Source organism: Manis javanica, chromosome 1, assembly GCF_040802235.1.
Source record: "Manis javanica isolate MJ-LG chromosome 1, MJ_LKY, whole genome shotgun sequence".
Classification (NCBI taxonomy): domain Eukaryota; kingdom Metazoa; phylum Chordata; class Mammalia; order Pholidota; family Manidae; genus Manis; species Manis javanica.
The window spans coordinates 123,866,070-123,889,669 of record NC_133156.1 but is presented as its reverse complement, the minus strand read 5'-3'; the positions used below and the strand labels follow the sequence as shown (position 1 = coordinate 123,889,669).

Sequence of the window (23,600 nt, the reverse complement as noted above, 5' to 3'; positions counted from 1 at the left end):
ATGACTACAGGCGCGGGCCCTCCGGGCCTCGCGCAGCGTTCCGTTCCCATGGCAACCACTTTGTGCCCTGAGCCGGAACACGGCGGCTGGTGAGCTAGGCAAACCTGGCCGTGCGCCTCGCTTCTGCAGGGCACCCTTGCGGCCCTCTGAATGAGATCCGCGGTGGCCAGGACGCAGACGCCGCCTGAGGAAGTCGAGCAGCCCCGCCGAGGGGCCGGGAAGGCTAGTTCCGGGGAGTGGCTCCTGTGCCCTCCGCCAGGTAGGCTACCCAAGGCCTCCCTTGCAGCCCGTGTCCTGCTTTTCGGGGAACAGTCTCTGTGACTGGGTCCCAGTGCTCGGGATATGGCGTCAGGGTTTACGAAGTTAAGGCGAAACAACTGCGGAGAAAAAAGCGATTTGTACTTGGGAGAGAGGCAGGAGTTTGGTGTTATAATTCAGGGCCAAGTGGAGTCTCATAGAACATAGTTGAGGAGTTTTGAGATTTATTAGACTACGTATTTGATATTAAAGAATTCTTGTCAATATTTTGGTAAGATATTGATTTTGAGGTTATATTTCTAAGTTGATATCTTTTGGAGATATTTATGAAATATGAATTGATTTAATATCTTTGATTTACTTTGAAGTAATGTAGAGGCAGAGTGGGTGGATGAGGAGCATAGGTATGAAACATGATTGGCTGTGATGAAGCTGAGTTGTTCTCAGGCTACTTTCGTATATTGTTTAAGTTTTTCACAGTAAGAGGTTAAATGAAGTCACTCTGGCTGTGATGTAGAAAGCAGACCATGAGGGCAAGAGTGGAAGCAGTTTCAAGGGGCTGTTGTGGTCAGCTGGGTCAAAGGCAAGGATGGCTTGGCCTAGATACTGACAGCAGCCAAGAGAGGAGCTTAGTTTCAGGACTTAGGAACAAGGTGGAGCCAGCAGGATGTCAAGGAGGACGTGGGGTGGGAAGGAGAGAGAAGAGGAGGTCAGGTGAATTCAGCCCTAACAGTGATAAGTGCAGGGGCTGGAGCTTTCCCTCATTTGCAAAAAGCACAATGACTTAATTTGCTCTCTACAGAACATCCAAGCAAACAAGGGGCAGATTCGCTGTGTGACCCTTTCGCAGATTATTTTTGGAGAAAAACATTGTAAGTGTGCACAGGCTTTGACCAGCCTGGCTTATGGCTACCTGACACTAAGAGGTGCTTGGTTTTCCCAGCTGGGCCTGGGCAGGGCAGCCTGGAAGGGCTGATCTGAGCCCACACACAACCATGATTGGGGTGGGGATGACTGGAGGGGCCCTTTCTGAACCCATCTCACACCTTGTCAAGAGGAGGGAAAGTCCATGGATAAGCAGGCAGTGTGGCAGGGATCTTAGAAATAAAGATAGTAGTGATAATGATGATAGTTAATTTACTGAGTACTGGGTATATGCCAAGCTAGTCTCCTTTAATCCCCATACTCTTCCTTAGAGGGAAATACTATTGTTACCCTTGGTTTACAGGTAAGGACACTGAGGCACAGTGGGCAAAGGACAGAATCTGATGTACCAACCACAGGTCAGTAGCGGGAGGACAAGCAGGTATGCACACTCGGTATCTGGGAGGCAGACCAAATAACAGGACTTGAATTCCAAAGACAGCAGCCGGGTTCCTGGCTGAGGGAAAGAAAGAGCCTTCCTTCTAGAGAAATGGTGCTTCTGTAAGGTACTGTGGTACAGAAAAAGATAGGAATCCATTTTCTGAAACAAATCCAAATGTAAGTTCCATGAGGGCAGGGACTTTGCAGTAGAAGCTCAATAAACATTTGTTGACAGACCGATTGAGGAAAGAACACATTTCTGGAACCAAAGACTTGGCCAACTCAAGGCCCTCTGCCCCTTGGCCAGCTGTGTCCCTTTACATGGACTGTGTACACTTCTACCATGGAACTCATTTTACTGCCTTCTTCTGTGCCTTGTTTAAATGTCTCTGCCTCTGAAACAGAAGCTCCCTGAGGGCAGGGACTGGGTCTCACTGACTTAGCATAGTCCCTGGTGCACAGTATGGATCAGCCATGTTACTGCTCCATAGAACTAAGTTACTGGCCTAGGGCTTTTTCAAGTACCCCTTGGACCTGAGTCCTGAGGTGGGGCCTGACTTAAAGTACAACTTAAGTGATTTAAGGACTTAAAATATTTGAGGGCTGTTGGGGAAGGGAATCAATATCCTGAACCATAATGCGCCTAGATAACCAGAAATCAGAGCTTTTGAAAAAGTTAAAATTGAATTCACTTCTCAGTTGTTAACCCTAGAACATGTGCTCCTCCTTAGGCTCCTTGGGCCCTATTGAGCCCACATTTTTCATAAAACTTCAGATTCATTGGCTGTTGATGGGGCAAGACCGTGAGCAGTTGACAGCGGGGACCGTGATGCTGTGAGTCACTGAGGTCACAGTGAGGCCTTCCCCAGGCCTTAAGAACACATCTATTGTGTTCTGAGAGAAGGCCAACATGGCTAAGGAGAAGAGGGAGTCCTCACTTACTGGCAAAGCAGGCAGCTGTGTGTGTGATTTAAGGGACGTCCAGAAGGCCCTCACAAGACAAAATCTTACTGTAATGGGGAAATGTTGTCCCTCATTTAGAATTTCTCCGTTTCAGTCAGGATGATTGCTTCATAAACTTGTTGCCTTCATGATAAGAGCCAAATTTAACAATTCCCCACTTCAGCACTTAAAGAGCTTCTGTTATAAGTCTGACGGCACTGTGTGAGGCACCAGCGATACATAAATGACTCCGAGTGGCCCCTGCCCTCTGGGGGCACACAGGGGTCTACGCTAGGCCCCATAATAGAGGCAGGAACAAAATTCTGGTGACACAGATGAGGCAGATCAGTGGTTCTGCTACTGGGCGAGGAGGTTAGTCAGGGAAGGCTGCAGAGAGGTGACATCTGCCCTGTCTTTGAAGAATGTGTACTAGTTTACCAAGTAGATTTTGAGGGGAGTAGTAGTGCGATGATGGGCCTCCCTGCATGCTGTCTGTGGATTGAAAGGTGAGAGGAGGACATTCTGCATGAGACTCCCCACACAGTGTAGGTTTTCTCCAGACAGGAGGTTCAGATAGCGCAGGACACCTAGGACAGACAGGTCATGCCTTGTAGTGGGACGGCAAAGTCATTTGGGCCCAGGTATAAGGAGTTTGGGTGTTAATAAAATGTTTTAAGGGAGGTGGTGACATAGTCAAGCTTATGCTGTGAAATGAGAAATTCTGGAGGATGGGTTAGACTGGTAGAGAAAGTGGAGGTAAGTGGAGGTAAAGACCGGTTAAGCAATTATCCTGCCCAAAGTCAATGAAGTCATTGGTGATGGCAGTCGGAATGCAGAGGAAATAATGTTTGGCATTGGTGACATTCTGTGGGCAATACATATGGGGTGAGAAGCTGAGGGAAGAGCTGAAGTGGAACAGGGCATGATGTGGACAATGAGCTGAAACAGAGAACTGAGGAGGAAGAGCACACTGATGGGCGAAGGAGCACGAAGCTGCGGAGTTTGGTTTCCCACAGGCTGTGTCATGGCCAGTGTGAAGCACCTTGGAACACCCCTGCGACATGTTCGGAAGGCGCCTGAAAAGTGGGTCTAGAGTGCAGGAAAGATGTCATTTGGGGAGAGGGATTAGCAAATAGGTGCAAGTTGAGGAGTGAGTGAGCTTGATCAGAAAACATACGTAGAAGGAGAGGGAAAGAGGGCCAAGGACAGAAGACTGGAGGATGAGAGCATTAGGAACGGGTAGTGGAAGTGGACCCAGCAAAGGAAATCAAAGAACCGGGAGGGGCTGTGTCCTGGAAGCCAAGGGGGAAGAAAGGGTTTCCACAGTTTCAGATGATATGTGGAGATCACCAACAGGTACACTCCTTGGGCCCTGGGAGATCCCAAATTCAGGGGACTACCTGGGAGACTCGTGCTGAAATTCATGCTTGAGGTGATGGCAGCTTGAGCTGGAAAGGAAGGTTCCAGAAGTGCTCGAGGGGAACGTTTGAGCCCAAGGAGGCTGCCCCCTTTTGTTTGGAGAGATTACAACGGCAGGTCTGTGGAAGGAAGTTGGCCCTCACGTTCTGACATCGACCCGTCCAGTGAACAGTCACAGACCGAGTTTCAGTTTTCCAGTTAGGTTCCAATCTGAGTTAAGATAAGTAAACAGGTCATATCACAAAAGATGGTGGGAACACCACCCTTTATTCCCTAATTCACATTGTTTTTGCTGCATGAATGGAGAAGCACATTTGAGGTACTATGTTGGAGGGGAAAAAGTTTTCCTGTAAAAGAAGGTGTTTTTTTTGTTTTGTCTAAGATAGGGAAAAGCACTTCATGATTAGGTGAGGTGCCCACATAATAAAATGTGCCCAGCCTTGAACCCAGACTTTCTGAAGTCGAACCTAGAGTTTTTTTCAGAATATGATCATGGTCTTTCCTTGAGAATAGCCTCGTATTTCAGTTATAGTCCTTAGCAGTCTCTTCACTTTAACTTCTTTTAAAGTCTGTGGCTCATGGGATAAAACAACTAAAGCTTTGAAAAAATATCACAGACCTTCAAGAGGGATGAAGTGCTTGCTGAGCTCCACTTAGTTTTGTTGTCATTAATCCTGCAACTGCTTTAAGATAGACAGACTTTATGAGTCAGTCCTCTGTGTAGCTGGGATGTATGCCTGTGTGTTCATGCCTCACTGCATGTTATTTATAGCCCTCAGACCTGCTTGTCTCATTTTTCCGGTGAGCTGTTTCCAGCACTGGGGATTGGGGGTCAAGTCAAAAGGCTGATTTCTGTCAATAAACATCCAGTGAGTATTTAGTGGGAAATATCATGAAGAACACTTTGGGAAATATAAGATACAGTAGGCTCAGTCTTTGCCCTCAAAGACCACATACCGGTATGTGGCAGGTGAGCTATGAATAGACGTCAGTGAGACAGGAGGTGCCAGGAGCAGGAGGCAGTGCCATGGAACTGATATAAACAGGGCTTTGGGCAAGTTGGGTGAGATCATTTCTGGCTGAGGTGGTAAGTGGTAGGTTCAGGGGGAGATTTAATTCAAGAAGGCCCTTAAAAATGAGTAGGTAGAAGAAGTGGTGGGCATTCCTGATGAAAAACAAGGTTTGGCAAAGGTGTTTAGGTAGGAAGGTGTGGTGTGTGTCTAGAAAGCAGTCGGCAGCCCTGTTGAGCTGAGGTTAGGACTGGTAAGGCAGACCTGGAAAGGAAGTTACATTTGGCAGACCAGTGGGTTTTAAATACAGGCTAAGGAATTTGTAATTTATTTGGTAGGCGAGAAGGACTCCTGGGGATTTTCCAGCAGGGGAATGAATAAAGTAAAGTGTACTTTTGGAAAGGTTAATCTGGCAATGACAGGTAGAATGGAAGCTATCTCAGTCATGTAGGTGTGTAAAGCTATGGCATGAATGAGAAGCTAAGGATTTAAGAGTCTATGAAGAATGGATACATTTATTTTTTAACCAGAAATCCCACTTCTGGGACTTATTCCTAAATACAGTTATAACATATGGATACGATTATTCTTTGCAGCATTGTTTATGGTAGTAAAAGATTGGAAATAACCAGTATACCCATCACCAGAAGACTAATACACACAATGGGATATAAGGAGTTTTTAAAAAAGCACGAGGAAGCTCTGTATCCTACTAGGGAAAAAGCACTTGGGATTCATCTTTAGGCAAAGAGGATGCTGTTTATAATATACCCTGTTTTGTGTAAGGAGGGAGAGAGAATGTATGTTTACAGTTGCATAAAGAAACAGTGAATGATATGCACACAGAGACAAAGAAGTTACCTAGCGGTGCTTGCAGAAAGAGAGCAGGCTTGACAGTGAGACCTCTCAGCATTTATTTTGTCATGAAATTTTAGCTTTTGAACCATGGAAATGTATTACCAATTTAAAAAAATATATTAAAAAGACAGTGCAGGAAGAATCGGCAGGACATGGTGTTTGATTCAGAGCTAAGAAACAGTGAGGTGCAAAGATGGCCCTGACGTGTTAGGTCCATAAGTGCTATCTTCAGAGATAAGTAGGTCAGGGGAGGTTGTGAACTGGGAGGGGATGGCGGGTCTGGTTTGTGGTCCACTGATCTTAAATTGCAATAGAGAAATCCACTAGTATATTTTTACTTGTTGCTAGAAATTTGGGACTAGAACTTGGGAGGAGAGAAGGAGAATCATAAGTGAGAAGGAATATTTAAGACCAGAACTGAAGAGGGGAAATGGAAATATATAAGCCTGGAAGCCAAAAATGAAGTTACGGGAATTGATAAAACTTCTGAGAGGGGTAAAAGAAAAGGAAGACACTGTAAGACAGACCCTCGGAGAATGGACACATTCATGGAAGGTAATAAGGATCCTGTTAAAGAGCTAGCAAAAAATCAATTAGAGAAGGTTTCTGAAGGAGAGCTGAGTTGGGCAGTGTCCTGGGAGCCCAGAGGAGAAGGCACTAAGCAACCATGAAGGGGGCTGAGGCTGCCGAGACAGAGCCTGAGAAACTGACTGGGCGTACTTAGTAGGAGGTCTCTGGGGGCCTCGAGAACAGCTTCTGCAGGATGATTGGAGCAGAAGCCAGATCCTGGAGATGAGGGGAAGGAACAGGGGCCAGTAGACTAGGTAATGTCAGTTGCTTAGTACATATTGAACAGAAAGGGAAAACGAGTAAGCAGCGAAGGCACAGAAGTCATGTGAAGATACTTTTATAGGAGAAGGAGACCCAGGAAGGTTTTAGGCTGTGAGGAAGGAGCCAGTTAGAGTTTGGAGGTTTTAAAATATGGAGCGATTGATGGAATGGGATTCAGAAATTAATAACAGGAGGGAACATGAGGCCTTTGCAGAGCAGAGAGTAGAACAGGCTGCTGGCTGGTGAACTGGAGTAATGGACGCCAGAAGCAGAGCTCTGGCCAGCTGGTCTGGTGATCATCCTAATGAGCCTATGCTTCAGCGGCTGGGACAGGGTGGGCAGGGAACAGCGGGCTGATTTGTCACCAAGTGGCGAACTGTTTTCAGGTGTTAAGGAGGGAGAGTACAGTAACATGGGCAAGCAGTTTCCTGAGATTTTGCTTGTTATTAATAGAGCAAAAAATTAGTCAGCCTGTTATTACTGGGACACTTCCAGGTAGCTGGGGCTCTGTTTGAAGTGCTGCAAAATAGAGAAAAGGAAGCATATGTCATGAACCCTATCTTCTCTGTCTAGTTGGTAAAAAAATCTGGTACAGGAACAGCAGGGAATGGTAAAACCAGGTGGTCTGGCCTGCAGAAAGCCTAGCACCTAGCTGAAGTGCTTGCATTTGAGAGGGTGGCCTGGTGTGGGGGTGCTGTCAGCAGCTCTATGGAAGATGTCCACGTAAGGACAAATATAACCAATTGCTTCAGAGGAATGGACCCTGGGGTAGTGGTTGTCATGGTGATACAGTAGTAGTAGGAGTAATAATAACTAATATTTATTCAAACTTGTTTCATTCCTATTGCCAGGCACTGTTTAATCCTTTTGCATGAATTAATTAACCCTTGCAACAACACCTACAAGGTAGAAGGTATTGTCATTATCATCGTATGGGTGAATAAACTGGCAAAGATAGATTAAGTCATTAGTTTATTAGCTGTCTAATCGCTGTGCCACATTAACTTCTTAAATACAGATGACCAAATGTGACAGCAGTGACCTCCAAGGACCGGGTGGCACTGAGCAGATGCTCTGGCCTGAGTCAGGTAACAGATGTCAGTGGTGGGATCGCATTCCAGATTAAAGCAAAATGATAAGCTGGGTGGACAATACCTGCACCCATTTCCAGTTCATCAGTATTTCTTTGTCATTTCTGAATGTCAAGCTCCAGAAGCAAGGCTGGCTGCCCCCCTGATATTTACCTCTTTAACTGCTGCTCTGTTGGTACAGGGAGAGGGTGGTGCCCTTGGCTCAGGAGGGCAGGTAAAGGAAAATGCCTTGGTCTTGGATAGACAATGGAATTGGGGGTGGGGCGTGAAGTTCAGGAATGAGATTACAAATCTGTGAGCATCCTCCATAGAGAGATACATACATATGCATATATACAGTGTTATTTTTACATAAAGAGGCTGCTCTTGAAATTAATAAAAAGCACATTTATTTCAAAGCATTACTGATACTGGTTCATAGTAGTTTTTGTCATTATGAATTTTCTGAGGAAATGCTGTGAAAATATCACAAAGTGAGATTTTTTTAAAACAGAAAAGGAGTTCTTTCATACATGAAAAGATTGAAAAACATTTGTCTAGAGCAGTGGTTCCTAGAGAATTAGCTCCCTTATCACTAAAAAAAAGTTGAGCAAGCACTCTCCATATATGTGTACTTGTGATAAATTACGTAAATGTATTAATATATTACATACTATTACAAATATTCATAAAAATAGAAAACAAAAAGAAACCATTTTAAAATAGCAGGTAAGTTTTGTTTTTTTTCCCCACACCTTTATGGCATCTAGCATGCACATAGGGGTACATGCACCCCACTTTGGAGACCAGTATGGATTTTGGAAAGGGTAAAGGAGTGATTTTTCTTCCTTTGGGGCTGGCAAGATCCTAGTTCGGTTTGCTTAAGCCCCACTGTTCACCAGCTCAGCCTCTTCATCAGAAGGACTACAGTGTGGGGCACGATAAAGTGGAGACAAGGAGCTATATAATTAATTTGCTGCTGAGCTTAGTAGAAAAATATTCCTCCTGTGGATTTCCCGAACAGCATGGGCACTTCTGGGGAGGGTGTGCAGACTTGCAAGACTTTAGAGCAACTTCTCATTTGTTTCCCAGTCACCAGCCCAGCAGGAGTGTTGTGCAGATTCAGTATGTGTGGTTTTCAATAGCTCATCAAGTTGCACGTTTCTCCTTCCTAAAGACCTAGGGAGGCATCTAAATTTGGTTGCTGCACTCCTTATTGATACACTCCCAAGGGCCCACCTGGTTATGGAAAACAACCTATTTGATAAAACAGCTCTTAGTTTCCTACTCTTTTGTATTGGTCTGATATCCTTGGCAGAGTTTTCTATTGCTGCCTCCTTCCTGAAGACCTACAAAGATTCTTATCTAACCGATCAAATCCAACTTCCTCATCTTGTCATCCAAGATTCCATTTTACCTATCCAGCTCAGACCTTGCATGTCTTTACATTTAAGCCTCCCCTTCAGTCAGACTGGTTCTCACTGCTTCTGACATTCTTACACGCTCCCAGCCCTGCCCCACCGTTGTGCATGTGTACGCGCGCGCACACACACACACACACACACACACACACACACACACGCTTATTCTCTTCATGGCCTCAGGCTGTTTACTGCAAGTGGAAACCCCCTCCTCATTCTTCTCCATCAGCTATCATTATGTACCTACTCTTCAAAAATGTGTTCAGTAAAGGGACAGCCTCTGTAATTATTGTTGTCATTCTACATTTGGAGGATAGAGAAGCTTTGTGGGTTGAAAAGGTCAGATGGCATTTATGGCAGAATTGGGAATAGGATGCTCAGCTTCCACTCCTGCCTCTGTCAGTGATTTCCAAAGAGAGGTTCACATGCTAATGCCGGGATGGCTGCATAAGAAGCCTTGTGGAGGTAATTCAAAATAGAGATTCCTGGACTCCATTCCTCTAGAGATTCCAATTTAGTAGATCTGGGGTAAGGCCAGACCTATATTCTTTACAAGCTTTCCAGATAATTCTTAGGTAGTACCAGTTATTAAGGGAATCAATACTATAGACCACACAACCACCACACTGCCCACCCCTCCCCTCCCAGGAAAGTCTGACTGAAACATATCTTTTTAATGTTTTTCTTCTTGCCACCCACTCTCAAACTTCCCCAGGCCTCCCAGCTCAGGCCAAGAAACATGCTGAGTCTGCCAAGAACACACTGCTAACCTGGAAGGAAAACATGACCTCAGACAAGGAAAAAAAAAAGATCCTGGAAGCTCTGGTTATGCTCTACTACACTCTAGGGGTGGCCTGGCTCCTGCAGAACCAATATCCTTGCCTTCCCAGCAGGGCCTGCTGATCAGGACCAGGGGCCACACATGCCAGATGGGCTGTATCCCCAAGGAGGGTGGGAGATGGAACCATGGCCTTGTACCTCTATTCCAACATCCAGGCCCCGTACAAGTCTATCATCTCCATCTAGAAAGGTATGAAGTTCCTCCTGGGTCTAGTCATATAAGCTCTGAGTTGAGCCATGGGAGAGACTTCACTGGGAACACATCCTCTAGCCAATTGAAAGTTTTCAGAGTTAGTCTTGCTCTTCATTGAGCACCCAGTATGAACAATGAGGACATGGCTAATAGTGATGGTGGTAGTGTAGGAAGAGGGCAAATGGGAGAATGAAAGCACTGTTTGTCAAACTAGGCTGCCCATTGTACTCCTCTGGGGAGCTCTAAGAATTACTGCTGGGTGGGTCCCGCCACCCTGCCCCGCCCCAGCGGTTTTAATTTAGTAGGTCTAGGATGCATCTGTTCATTGAGATTTGTAAAAGCCCCCAGGTGATTGTAACATGCAGCCAGAACCTCTGATTTAATGGTCTCTTGATCATTTTAGTGTTTCTGAAATGCTGTTGAGAATACTGCCCATGAAGCTGGAGGCCAAGCAAAATAGACAAAAGAAATGGTTTTCCACATCCCCAGAGGGGAACTGTTATATATGCCTCTCCCCAAAAAGCTTGTGGTTTTGACAGCCTTTAGTACCATCTCCACTTCAAAGCTTTAAGGGTATTTCATGTTGGTGAATAAGGGTGAGGCCTCTATGAGCCCAGGGTCCCGGATCTCTATACATCCATCTTCTAGTTTTTTGGTCCTGATGCTCAACTTGCAAAATCTGACAGGTGGTTTTCCTCTGTTATGCCTTTAGCAGAGGGTATTGAAAATGTGGGAAATAGGATACTTGGGAATTGAGGGGTTTTTCTTTCCTGTTATTTGCCTCTTGCCAAAAACCTGCTTTGCTTGGACTTTCCAAATGACTCAGAAAGTCCCTTTCAGCAGGGTTTTAGTTCCTCTCCTTTACCATTCATGGGAACCAACTTGGGAAAAATGAGTAACTGTTGTCATGCAGTAGATGCCCTGAAAGGAAATCTAGTATGATTTATAGTTTCCCATTCACTCCTCCTAATGTTCACCACCCACCCTAGCCCTGGATTCAGACAACCACCACAAGAAACTTAAGGCCCTGTTCCTTTTCCAAAGAATTTTTCCTTATTGAAGCATGTATGCATGGATAATGAAGAATGCAGTGAAGTGCCCATTTTCAAATACTGTCTGATTTTCCCAAGGGGCCCTCTTGTTTGCTTATCAATGGCTGTCTCTGGGCAGAGGGGAATTTTGTGCACCTGGCTTTTTCCTTGACTCTTTCACTGGCAGAGAGGCTTATTTCAACCTGCAAGAGCCAGAGAGAAACATGAAAGAATGGAAAGAACTGTATAAGGGAGATGTTCATAGGTTACAAGTCTCCCAGAAAGACCTAGCGATTGCTTTGGCCAGGTAAGATCTGAGCTTAGATCAGCGTGGGTTTTTATGAATGACCGGACATAATGTAACTGTTCTGTGCTCTCTTTATGTAAGGGGAGAAACATATTCAGAGCAAAAAAAAAAACAAAAAAAAAACAGAGACTCAAGTGAAAATAAAAGAGTCTCCTACTTAGCAATTATGTCCACCATGGTCTAAGCTCTATGTGCAGTGCCTCATTTAAGCCCTCACAGTCACCTTTAGGTAACTGGTGCAGTGTTATCTTGTTAGAGCGAGGGCAAGGAGACTGAAGCTGAGGTTAAACTGTCCAAGGTGACAAGCTTTCTGTGTTGGATCTGTGGTATGAACTCATAGACTCTTAGTTCCTTACATACTGCCTCTCACTCATTCTAAAATGACATTTTTTTTTTCTGAATTGCTACCTACTTTTATCATTAAGTATGACACCCTAAAAGATGAGGAAAGAACACTAAAGACACTTTATTGGAGGCCCATGAAAGCTGAGCATGGCATGTGCATTTTTAAGAGTTCTGTTCCATAAAGAAAAGTTCATGGAATTTGTTCAAGCCAGAACAAGACTTAACTGTCTTGCAGTTGAGTTAGGGATCCTCTGAAAATCAGAATACTTAGATATGAGAGTAGTCCATCAGATTATTAGAAGAAAAAAAAGAATAATAAGCGGTTTACTGTTCCCTAGAGTTTTCAAATATCTTCACATCCTTGAAAGCAAACTGTTTCCAAAGCTGTAAGCTTTGGCGTGGTAGGGTATTGACTGAATGGTAAGTAAATGACAAATGTGAGTCAGGCCTGCCTCCTCTAAACAACCGTGAATCTAGAAGTCAAATGGGAAATGGGGGTGGAGATGTTCAAATGTCTGGAGCTAAATCAAACTATTGACTTAAGTCTACAAGGTCATAAATTAGTCTCCTGCATGTCACGTGATGTCACGTGCATGTCTCCTGCTGTCACGTGAGACAATGGCTAAGGTTCTTACGTGCCTTATGTGAAAGATGGCCTTGTTCCCTTTTCAGAATAAATTCTAGTGCACATTTCAGTCATCGATTCCACTCTACTTACTCAGTGCCTATTTTTTGTATGCACTGTTCTAAGTGTTGGCATATTTAAGTGTAACTACATCCTAGATACTGTTGAAATGCTTTACATAGTTTATTTCATTCAGTTGTCTACCACAAGCCTATGAGGTGTAGGTGTTTTTATTTTCATTTTACAGATAAGAAAATTAAAGCACAGAAAGATTAAGTAATTCAAGGGGACAGAACTAATAGGTAGAAGAGCCAGCAGTGGAACTGGGTCATCTCAATCCATAACTCAGTTTGTATACCACAGTGAGTTATGTTTGATATTGACCAAATATCTAGCAAGGGCAAATCCCTTTTCCCATTTTAAATGTGCAGAAAATAAGGCAAGATTGCTCAGGCCAGACAAGTTGGCTAATATCTTCTTACAAGCTCTCGATGAGAGGCATTATTCTGTAACTTTAGCTCTTATGGTGACGGGAAATAGTGGTCTGATAGAACCAAAACCTCTTTTGTAAAGAATTACGAGATAACTTGGCAGTGTTCTTAATTGATTGTTTATCCTAATCTTTAGAGGAAGGATAAACTTTACAATTTAAAATAAATTGTAACTATTACAGAAAGCCTTATATAAAATAATTTTATATATAAATATATATATTTTAATACAATTTGGGAATACAAAGATGGGGGCAAGAGATGAGGGGGAAGTAATGCTGATTGTGCATCTATTATATATTAGGTGATTTTACATAGAATTTTTAATCTAATCTTCACAACCTTGGAATTTAGGTATTCTTAACCTTCTTTTACTTGGAAGGAACCACAGGCTCCTGGAATTTGTTTATAAAGCTAATAACTATGGAAGCCAGCTTCAAGCTACCCATGTTCTTCTCTTTCTGTCTTGCTGTGTCTAGAAAGAAAGATAAACCTTAATGAAAGACTATTTTATTCTCATTTTAAAAAAGCATATTCCCTATTTTATTTTAGAAACTTTGAAAATACATACAGATATGAAGGAAAAAATAAAAGTCATTGTAATATCACCACCCAAACATAAATGCTGTGAACATTTTAGTTTAGTTATCTATCCACACAGACTTTAAATATGTCTATACACACACACACACAGTATATATGTATGTGTGTATTATATACATTTTATATGTGTGCGTGTGTGTCAGGATCACATTTTAAGTACAGTTTTATAACTTATGTTTGAACTTGGCACATTTTAAACTTATCCCCATAGAGGTTAGTCTACAAAGATACCATGGTTTCTGGTGTCTGAAGTATTTTTGTACGATGTCCTGTACTTTATTTAACCACTCCCTTTAGGGGCAGGTGCATATTTACATTTTCTCTATCCTCTCTCGTTTTTTTTTTTTACTTTTTTAAATTTCAGTAACATTAATATACAATCACATGAGCAACACTGCGGCCACTAGATTCCCCCCACTATCAAGTCCCTACCACACACCCCACCACAGTCACTGTCCATCAGCACAGCAAGATGCCATAGAATCACTACTTGTCTTCTCTGTGTTGTACTGCCTTCTCTGTGCCCCACCACCACATTATGTGTGCTGATCGTAATGTCCCTTTCTCCCCTTATCCCTCCCTTCCCACACATTCTCCCCATTCCTCCTCCCCTTGGCAACTGCCAGTCCATTCTTGGGTTCTGTGAGTCCGCCACTGCCCTGTTCATTCAGTTTTTTCTTTGTTCTTATACTCCACAGATGAGTGAAATCATTTGAAACTTGTCTTTCTCTGCCTGGCTTATTTCACTGAGCATAATGCCCTCTAGCTCCATCCATGTTCTCACAAATGGTAGGATTTGTTTTCTTCTTATGGCTGAATAATATTCCATCGTGTATATGTACCACATCTTCTTTATCCATTCATCTACTGATGGACACTTAGGTTGCTTCTATATCTTGGCTATTGTAAATAGTGTGCAATAAACATAGGGCTGCATATGTCTTCTCCAAACTGGGTAGCTGCATTCTTAGGGTAAATTCCTAGGAGTGGAATTCCTGGGTCAAGTGGTATTTCTATTTTTAGTTTTTTGAGGAACCTCCATACTGCTTTCCACAAAGGTTGAACTAATTTACATTCCCACCAGCAGTGTAGAAGGGTTCCCCTATCTCCACATCCTCACCAACATTTGTTGTTGTTTGTGTTTTGGATGGTGGCCATCCTAACTAGTGTGAGGTGATATCTTATTGTGGTTTCAATTTGCATTTCTCTGATGATCAGCCATGTGGAGCATCTTATGTGCCTGTTGACCATCTGAATTTCTTCTTTGGAGAAGATCCTATGCCTATTTTTAATTGAATTATTTGCTCTTTGTTTGTTGAGGTGTCTCAACTCTTTGTATATTTTGAATGTTAACCCCTTATCGGATATGTCATTTATGAATATATTCTCCCATACTGTAGGATGCCTTTTTGTTCTACTGATGGTATACTTTGCTGTAAAGAAGCTTTATAGTTTGATATAGTCCCACTTGTTCATTTTTGCTTTTGTTTCCCTTGCCCAAGGAGATATGTTCATGAAGAAGTTGTTCATGTTTATATTCAAGAGAGTTTTGCCTTTGTTTTCTTCTAAGAGTTTTATGGTTTCATGACTTACATTCAGACCTTTGATCCATTTCGAGTTTACTTTTGTGTATGGGGTTAGACAATAATCCAGTTTCATTCTCTTACATGTAGCTGTCCAGTTTTGCCAACACCAGCTGTTGAAGAGGCTGTCATTTCCCCATTGTATATCCATGGCTCCTTTATTATATATTAATTGAGATTATATGCTTAGGTTAATATCTGGACTCTCTGTTCTGTTCCACTGGTCTATGGGTCTGTTCTTGTGCCAGTACCAAATTGTCTTGATTACGGTGGCTTTGTAGTAGAGCTTGAAAGTGGGAAGTGAGAACCCCCCTGCTTTATTCTTCCTTCTCAGGATTGCTTTGGAAATTCAGGGTCTTTTGTGGTTCCATATGAATTTTAGAACTATTTGTTCCAGTTCATTGAAGAATGCTGTTGGTATTTTCCTAGGGATTGCATTGAATCTGTAGAATACTTTAGGCAGGATGGTCATTTTGACAATATTCATTCTTTCTAGCAAAGAGCATGGGATAAATTTCCATTTATTAGTGTCCTCTTTAATTTCTTTTAAGAGTGTCTTGTAGTTTTCAGGTATAGGTCTTCTACTTCCTTGGTTAGGTTTATTCCTAGGTATTTTATTCTTTTTGATGCAATTGTGAATGGAATTGTCTTCCTGATTTCTCTTTCTGCTAGTTCATTGTTAGTGTATAGGAATGCAACAGATTTTTTTGTGTATTAATTTTGTATCCTGCAACTTTGCTGAATTCAGATATTTTAATAGTTTTGGAGTGGATTCTTTAGGGTTTTCTATGTACAATATCATGTCATCTGCAAACTGACGGTTTGACTTCCTTATCAATCTGGATGCCTTTTATTTATTTGTGTTGTCAGATTGCCATGGCTAGGACCTCCAGTACTATGTTGAATACAAGTGGTGAGAGTGGGCATCCCTGCCTTGTTCCCGATCTTAGGTGAAAAGCTTTCAGCTTCTCGCTGTTAAGCATGATGTTGGCTGTGGGTTTGTTGTATATGGCCTTCATTATATTGAGGTACTTGCCCTCTATACCCATTTTGTTGAGAGTTTTTATCATGAATGGATGTTGAATTTTGTTGAATGCTTTTTCAGCATTCAATGGAGATGATCATGTGGTTTTTGTCCTTCTTTTTGTTGATGTGGTGGATGATGTTGATGGATTTTCAAATGTTGCTCATCCTTACATCCCTGGAATGAATCCCATTTGATTTTGATGTATGATCCTCTTGAGTGTTTTTGAATTCAGTTTGCTAATATTTTATTGAATATTTTTGCATCTATGTTCATTAGGGTATTGGTCTATAGTTTTCTTTTTTGGTGGGGTCTTTTCCTTATTTTGGTATTAGAGTGATGCTGGTTTCATAGAATGAGTTTGGAAGTATTCCCTCCTCTTCTATTTTTTGTAAAACTTTAAGGAGAATGGGTATTATGTCTTCTCTAAATGTCTGATAAAATTCAGTGGTGAATCCATCTGGACCAGGGTTTTGTTCTTGGGTAGTTTTTTTATTTCTCTTTCAATTTCATTGCTGGTAATTGGTCTGTTTAGATTTTCTGTTTCTTCCTTGGTCAGTTTTGGAAGGTTGTATTTTTCTAGAAAGTTCTCCATTTCTTCTAGGTTATCCAGTTTGTTAGCATATAGATTTTCATAGTATTCCCTAATCATTCTTTATATTTACGTGGTGTCTGTTGTGATTTTTCTTTTCTCATTTTTGATTCTGTTTATGTGTGTAGATTCTCTTTTTTTCTTAATAAGTCTGGCTAGGGGTTTATCTATTTTTGTTTATTTTCTCAGAGAACCAGCTCTTGGTTTCATTAATTTTTTCTATTGTTAGGTTCTTCTCAATTTATTTTATTTCTTCTCTGATCCTTTACTATATCCCTCCTTCTGATGACTTTTGGCCTCATTTGTTCTTCTTTTTCCAGTTTTAATAATTGTGAATTTAGACTGTTCATTTGGGATGGTTCTTTCTTCTTTAAATAGGCCTGGATTGCTATATACTTTCCTCTTAGAGCTGCCTTTGCTGCATCCCACAGAAGTTGGGGCATTGTGCTGTTGTTTTCATTTGTCTCCATTATTGCTTGATCTCTGTTTTTGTTTGGTTATTGATCCATTGATTATTTAGGAGCCTGTTAAGCCTCCATGTGTTTGTGAGCCTTTTTGTTTTCTTTGTACAATTTATTTCTAGTTTTATACCTTTGTGATCTGAGAAGTTGGTTGGTACAATTTCAATGTTTTTTAATTTACTGAGGCTCTTTTTGTGGCCTAGTACGTGCTCTATTCTGGAAGAATGTGTATCCTGTTGCTTTTGGATGTAGAGTTCTGTAGATGTCTATTAGGTCCATCTGTTCTAATGTGTTGTTCAGTTGCTCTGTTTCCTTACTTATTTGCTGTCTGGTTGATCTGTCCTTTGAAGTGAGTGGTGTGTTGAAGGCTCCTAAAATGAATACATTGCATTCTATTTCCTCCTTTAATTCTGTTAATATTTGTTTCACATCTGTAGGTGCTCCTGTGTTGGGTGCATAGATATTTATAATGGTTATATCCTGTTGTTGGACTGACCCCTTTATCATTATGTAATGTCCTTCTTTGTCTCTTATTACTTTGTTTTGAAGTCTATTTTGTCTGATACAAGTACTGGAACACCTGCTTTTTTCTCCCTATTGTTTGCATTAAATATCTTTTTCCATCCCTTCACTTTTAGTCTATGGATGTCTTTGGTTTTGAAGTAAGTCTCCTGTAATCAGCATATAGATAGGTCTTGCTTTTTTATCCATTCTATTACTCTGTGTCTTTTGATTGGTGCACTCAGTCCATTTACATTTTGGGTAATTATTGATAGATAGGTACTTATTGCCATTGCAGGTTTTGGATTCGTGGTTACCAAAGGTTCAAGGGCAGCTTCTTTACTATCTAACCATCTAACTTAACTCACTTATTATGCTATTATAAACACAGTCTGATGATTCTTTATTTCTGTCCCTTCTTTTTCTTCCTCCTCTACTCTTTATATGTTAGGTGTTTTATTCTGTACTCTTTGTGTTTCCCTTGGCTGATTTTGTGGATAGCTGATTTTATTTTGCATTTAGTTAGTATTTGGTTAGTCTACTTTCTTTGCTGTGGTTTTATTTTCTCTGGTGACAGCTATTTAGCCCCAGGCATACTTTCATCTAGAGCAGTCCCTTTAAGATACACTGTAGAGATGGTTTGCTGGAGAAAAACTCCCTCAACTTCTGCTTGTGTGGGAATTGTTTAATCCCTCCTTCAAATTTAAATGTTAATCTTGCTAGATACAGTATTCTTGGTTCAAGGCCCTCCCACTTCACTGCATTGAATATATCATGCCATTCCCTTCTGGCCTGCAAAGATTCTGCTGAGAAGTCCAATGACAGCCTGATGGGTTTTCCTTTGTAGGTGATCTTTTTTCTCTCTCTGGCTCCTTTTAATACTCTGTCCTTGTCTTTGATCTTTGCCATTTTAATTATTATATGTCTTGGTGTTGTCCGCTTTGTGTCTCTCATGTTGGGAGATCTGTGGACTTCTATGGTCTGAGAGACTATTTACTTCCCCAGATTGGGAAAGTTTTCAGCAATTATTTCTTCAAAGACACTCTCTATCCCTTTTCCTCTCTCTTATTCTTTGGTACCCCTATAATGCAAATATTGTTCCATTTGGATTGGTCACACAGTTCTCTTAATATTCTTTCCTTCCTAGAGATCCTTTTATGTCTCTCTGCTTCAGCCTCTCTGTATTTCTGTTCTCTGATTTCTGTTCCATTAACAGTCTTTTCTACCTCATCCAGTCTGTTCTTTAATCCTTCCATTGTGTGTTTCATTTCTGTTATCTCCCTCCTGAATTCATCCAATAGCTCTTGAATATTTCTCTGTAGCTGCATCAGCATGCTTATGACTTTTATTTTGATTTCTTTTTCAGGAAGATTAGTGATTTCAGTCTCACAAAGCCCTCTCTCTGGTGTTTGAGGGATTTTGGACTGAACAAGGTTCTTCTGCCTTTCCGAGGCAATAGAAGTGTTTGCCAGCTAGTGGCATGTGTGTCAGCTGGGAGAACAAAGTCCCTTCCTGCTTGCCGGTCGCCTTGGCTTTCTCTGCTGTCTGTGCCAGTTAACCATACACGGGGAGCAGCCTCTCAGTTAATCCTCTAAGCTGCCATGGGTGGGGAAGCCTAGGAGATAGCCTAGGGCAATGGCAGGGGTCACAGGCCAGCAGCGCTTGTTCTGTCACAATAGCAAAGCCCCTTTGTTGCCTCCTGTTCTCCATGCCCATCTCCTCTGTTTGTGACAGTCAACTGTGTGAAGGGAGCAGCCTCTGGGTTAAGCCCCTGAGCTACCATGGGCGGGGCAGCCCTCAGGATAGCCTAGGGCACTGACAAGGGTTGCAGGCCAGTGGCACATGTTTGCCATGATAACAGAGCCTCTTCATGCTTCCCGGACTCTGCACCGGTCTCTGCTCTCTCTGCTGGTCAACCACGTGCAGGCAGCAGCCTCTAGGTCTGGGTCTGTTAGCCGCACGCAGGGAGAAACCTCGGTGTTAAGTTGCGGGTTGCTGTAGGTGGGGCTGCACCCCAGCTGTTCCACAGCAATAGCAGTCAGCCAGTTTGCTTGCAGTGCCAGTGCGGGGGAATGAACAGCAGGCTGCTTATCGCCATGAGATGGTGTGGAGCTGTGTTGCCACCCAGGGGGTTGGGGCGCCTGAAGTTTCTTAAAGTTCCCAGCCTGCTGGGATGAGTGTGCCAGGATGATTTAAACCCTTGTCCCTTTAAGACTTTTAAAGTGCCTGCTTTTCTTTTGTCCCAGGGCAGCCGGCTGTGGGAACCTGTTCACAATCTTAATCTCAGATATTGTCTTTGTGCTGCTTTAATATCCAGTGCACCATGCAATGTGTGTCTTTGCTCCTGGGGTGGATTACTAGGGCTGGTTACTTAGCAGTCCTGCACTTCCACTCCCTCCCCACTCTGATTCTTTTCCTCCTGCCAGTGAGCTGGGGTCCGGGTAGTGCTCGGGTCCCTCTGGGTCACAGCTTTTTATCTTACCCTTTGCTGTAAGATGTTAGATTCTTGCAGACGTAGCCTGGCTTCTGTACTGTATCTTCTTGTCACTCTTTTAGTAATAGTTGCATTTGCTGTATTTTCAAAATATATATGGTTTTGGGAGGAGATTTCCGCCACCCTACTCACGCCGCCATCTTGAGAATCTCTATCCTCTCTCATTTTTAACTGAGGAGAAATAAACTTTACTAAATCAATCAAACAAAGGAAAAACTTTGCTTTGGCCTGAAACAGGGAGCGAGAGGTAATAAAATTTTATTTTAATTTTAGAAAGTCATGTGCTTATGGGTGAATTATCCCATCCTGTGACTTGCTGGAAGCCATTTTTTCCATTTGTGTTTTTTATAAAATCAGACTATAGCATGATATATTAGTAGGTTTGATGAATGGTAATGGAATCTAATGCATAAATTGCACTTTAATAGGAGTTTGTTTACAGCAAGACTGAATTTTGAGAGAACCACTTAGATGATTGGCCTATCAAGGCCCAATTGTTTAGCTCTCACAATCAGTTCCTTTTATGTCTGCAAAGTAAGTGGCCTTCCTATGGCTTTACATGTTTGCCCCTTTTATTGTAGAGCCTCCTTGGCCATCCGCAGGTTGAACCTGGTGGCTCTGGCATACTTTGAAAAGGCAATTGGTAGTGTTGTGGCCACTAAGGGTGATAGGTCATCAGATCTGGTCAGTCTGTATGAGGAAATTGCTCAAATTGAACAGCTGAGGAGGAACCATGACCAGGCCATCCAGCACTTGAAGCAGGTTAGTGGGGTGGTGGGAGCCTCAGCTGGGTGGCCAGGGAAGCTTGGGCTTCTCAGAACAAGGTGTGGTATTGATTTCCCTCACGACCACACAAGAGCCCTTTCTTAATCTTAAATGGGCAGAGAACACTGACTCCAGGTAGGTGTATCTGCTTCATGACCTGATGTGAGACAGCATGTCCCCTCCCAGACCCCCCACCATCTCTGTCAGTTCTAGGAAGAGGCAGCCGATTGAGTCTACTCCAGGGAAAAATCCCTTAGGGGCAACCACACTTAAGTCCTTAGCAAATACAAAGGGCTTTTTAAGTGATGAATCATATTTTGGTGTAATGCTGTCATTTGCCATCTAAGCTAGTTTAGCTGGTTGTTTTTCCAAGTCTAAGGTTAAACTAACAAAAGGATGTTTCACTTGGAAGTAACTAATTTAACAAATGCACAGGGAAAGCAAAACAAAACATAGGAAGGAATGTTGAGACTATGACAATGAAAACAGTGTAGGGCACTTTCATATATCATATACTTGAAACGTCCCTTGGTACTGCTAGTTAAATTCACCTTCTTTCTTTGACGTGAAAACCCTGTTTGTGGCATCAGATCCCATAGCTGAAAGTGGATCAAAATATCAGATTTCCTATAGCATAGAAAAGATACAGTGAAGTCCAACAGTGTATGTGAAAGCAATCTGTTACTGAATAAAAGGCACTGCAAATAATCCCACAATCCAGGTTATTAACATCACACAATGGATGGAGAAATGTTAAAGAATGATGCTCTGAGGGTAGGGAATCCACTGCTTACAGAGAAAACCAGTCTGGTTTTTGTGCCCAAGACTTTCTTAAAGCAGTGGTGAGATTGGAATGTATAAAACAATGTTTCCCCAAAACAACAAAAAATAATGGTAAACATTTATGGAATGCTTTTATTATGTGCACTTGAGATGCACTAATTTATTTAATCCATACAGTAACCCTACAAAGTAGACACCATTATTATTTTTTCTCATTTTAGGGGTAAGGAAATTGAAGCACAAACAATTATAACTAATTCAGCTGAAGTTGTGTAGCTAACAAGTGGTAGAGCAGGGATTTGAACTCAGAAAATTTGACTCCCAGAGCCTGTACTCATAACAACCTCTTCACTGTGTCTTAGCTCCAAAGTGTTGTCTGATAATCTTGGGAACTCCTTGAACATTTCACAGTATTTGGCCTGTGAAATATGAAACACAAGTGGTTCTGTTCTTGCTGGTGGGTGTAGGCCAGCTCTTTTTCTCTCCTCTTTCTCCTTTCCTGTTATACAAATAATCATGATAAAATCTACACTTCTCTAGTGCTTATTACATTCCAAGTGGTATTCTAAAGAGTTATATGTTTTAATTCATTAAATCTTAACACCAACTGTTTGTGACAAATACTATTTTTGTCATCCCTGTTTTACATTGAAGAACTTAGTAACTTGCCTTATGTCACAGTAAGTAGCTGATCTGGGATGGGAATCCAGGTAATATGGTCTAGGATCCATGCTTAACTCTACTAGCCTTCCTTTGATACTGAACCTTTGAGAGGGTGAGCTAAAGTTAGGGCTTTATTTTTGCTGTGAAACCTAATAAAAAAATCATAGCTAACATTTTTTGAGAATTTACCATGTGATGGTTACTGTGTCCAGTTCTTCGCATGCATTATCTCATTTTATCCTTCCCCAGTCCTAATCAATGGGAAGTATATATTCCTTTATATGTGAAGATGAAATTACTTGCTCAAGACTCACAGCTAGGAAGATCCAAAGTGAAACCCTGTCATTTGGGTATTTACATTGTCATGATTTTCTCTGTTCCAGTTCCATTGTATCTGTGTTTCTGTGTTCACTGAAGTCAGCCCCCAAACTGCAGAGGCTAGTGCGCTAGTAGCCAAGGCTTATGCCATGTCTGGAAAGACCCAACACAGGGGTAGGTAGAAGAGATGCCCTTGAAGTTATCATCATTTCCCAGTCATAGGAGGGAAGCACATTGGCAAATGGTCTATCTATCAGTATGCATAAATTATAATTAGCTGTTTTTGCCTGTGGGAAGATTAGACTGGGTGCCCATTTTGTACAAAATCATTTACCCATGAATTTAGGCACAATAATATCTCCCTAAATTAGTTGGAACATCAAAACTAATAAGACCGTCTGACTTCTATTTCTTTTATTCCCTTAGAATCACAGCAGTATTTACCTGCATAAAGAGTTGAGATCATATATGCTATGAATGTGACCTGTGGTATGCCAGTTAATGAGGAAATCCAGTTATAAAAGAAAAATCATTGGTTCCTCCCGTTTTCTTCTTCCATTCTCAACTTCTTTGTCTCTTTTCCTCTGACTTACAAGAGAGAATGTGACCTATGCTCAAAAGGAATGTCCTGCAGGTTCTAGAGGAAAGCTAAATGACAAATTCATTCTTTAACAGTAGTCCTTTCTCAAGATGGTCATCGTTTTGAAAATGGGTAACACTGGGGGAGACAGAAGAAGTGGTGGGAGACGACAGTGTCCTCTGCTCAGCTGGCTTGACCAGATGAATGGACTCTAATGTATTCAGTGGCCCATCTGGAGAAATTTTGGATTTCTGAGAATGTGATATAAACATTTCAAAATGTTAATT

General features: G+C 42.0%; 1 protein-coding gene across 1 annotated transcript; it reads left to right on the top strand.

Moving 5' to 3' along the window:
* TTC23L (tetratricopeptide repeat domain 23 like) lies at positions 1-23,142 on the top strand. The gene is made up of 7 exons (XM_073214170.1): positions 1-85; positions 171-259; positions 1,061-1,184; positions 9,830-9,986; positions 11,360-11,485; positions 20,786-20,966; positions 22,799-23,142. Exons 1-7 carry the CDS (start codon positions 1-3, stop codon positions 22,913-22,915), a joined length of 879 nt encoding a protein of 292 aa, XP_073070271.1. The 3' UTR covers positions 22,916-23,142.
* The last annotated feature ends 458 nt before the right edge of the window (positions 23,143-23,600 follow it).

Bases quoted from the DNA above. Each gene is read 5' to 3' on its own strand.
- TTC23L (XM_073214170.1), top strand. From the start codon at position 1: ATGACTACAGGCGCGGGCCCTCCGGGCCTCGCGCAGCGTTCCGTTCCC. The intron at 1,185-9,829 runs GTGCTTGGTTTT...AAACTTCCCCAG, and splicing joins TGGCTACCTGACACTAAGAG to GCCTCCCAGCTCAGGCCAAG. The intron at 9,987-11,359 runs ATATCCTTGCCT...TGACTCTTTCAC, and splicing joins GCCTGGCTCCTGCAGAACCA to TGGCAGAGAGGCTTATTTCA.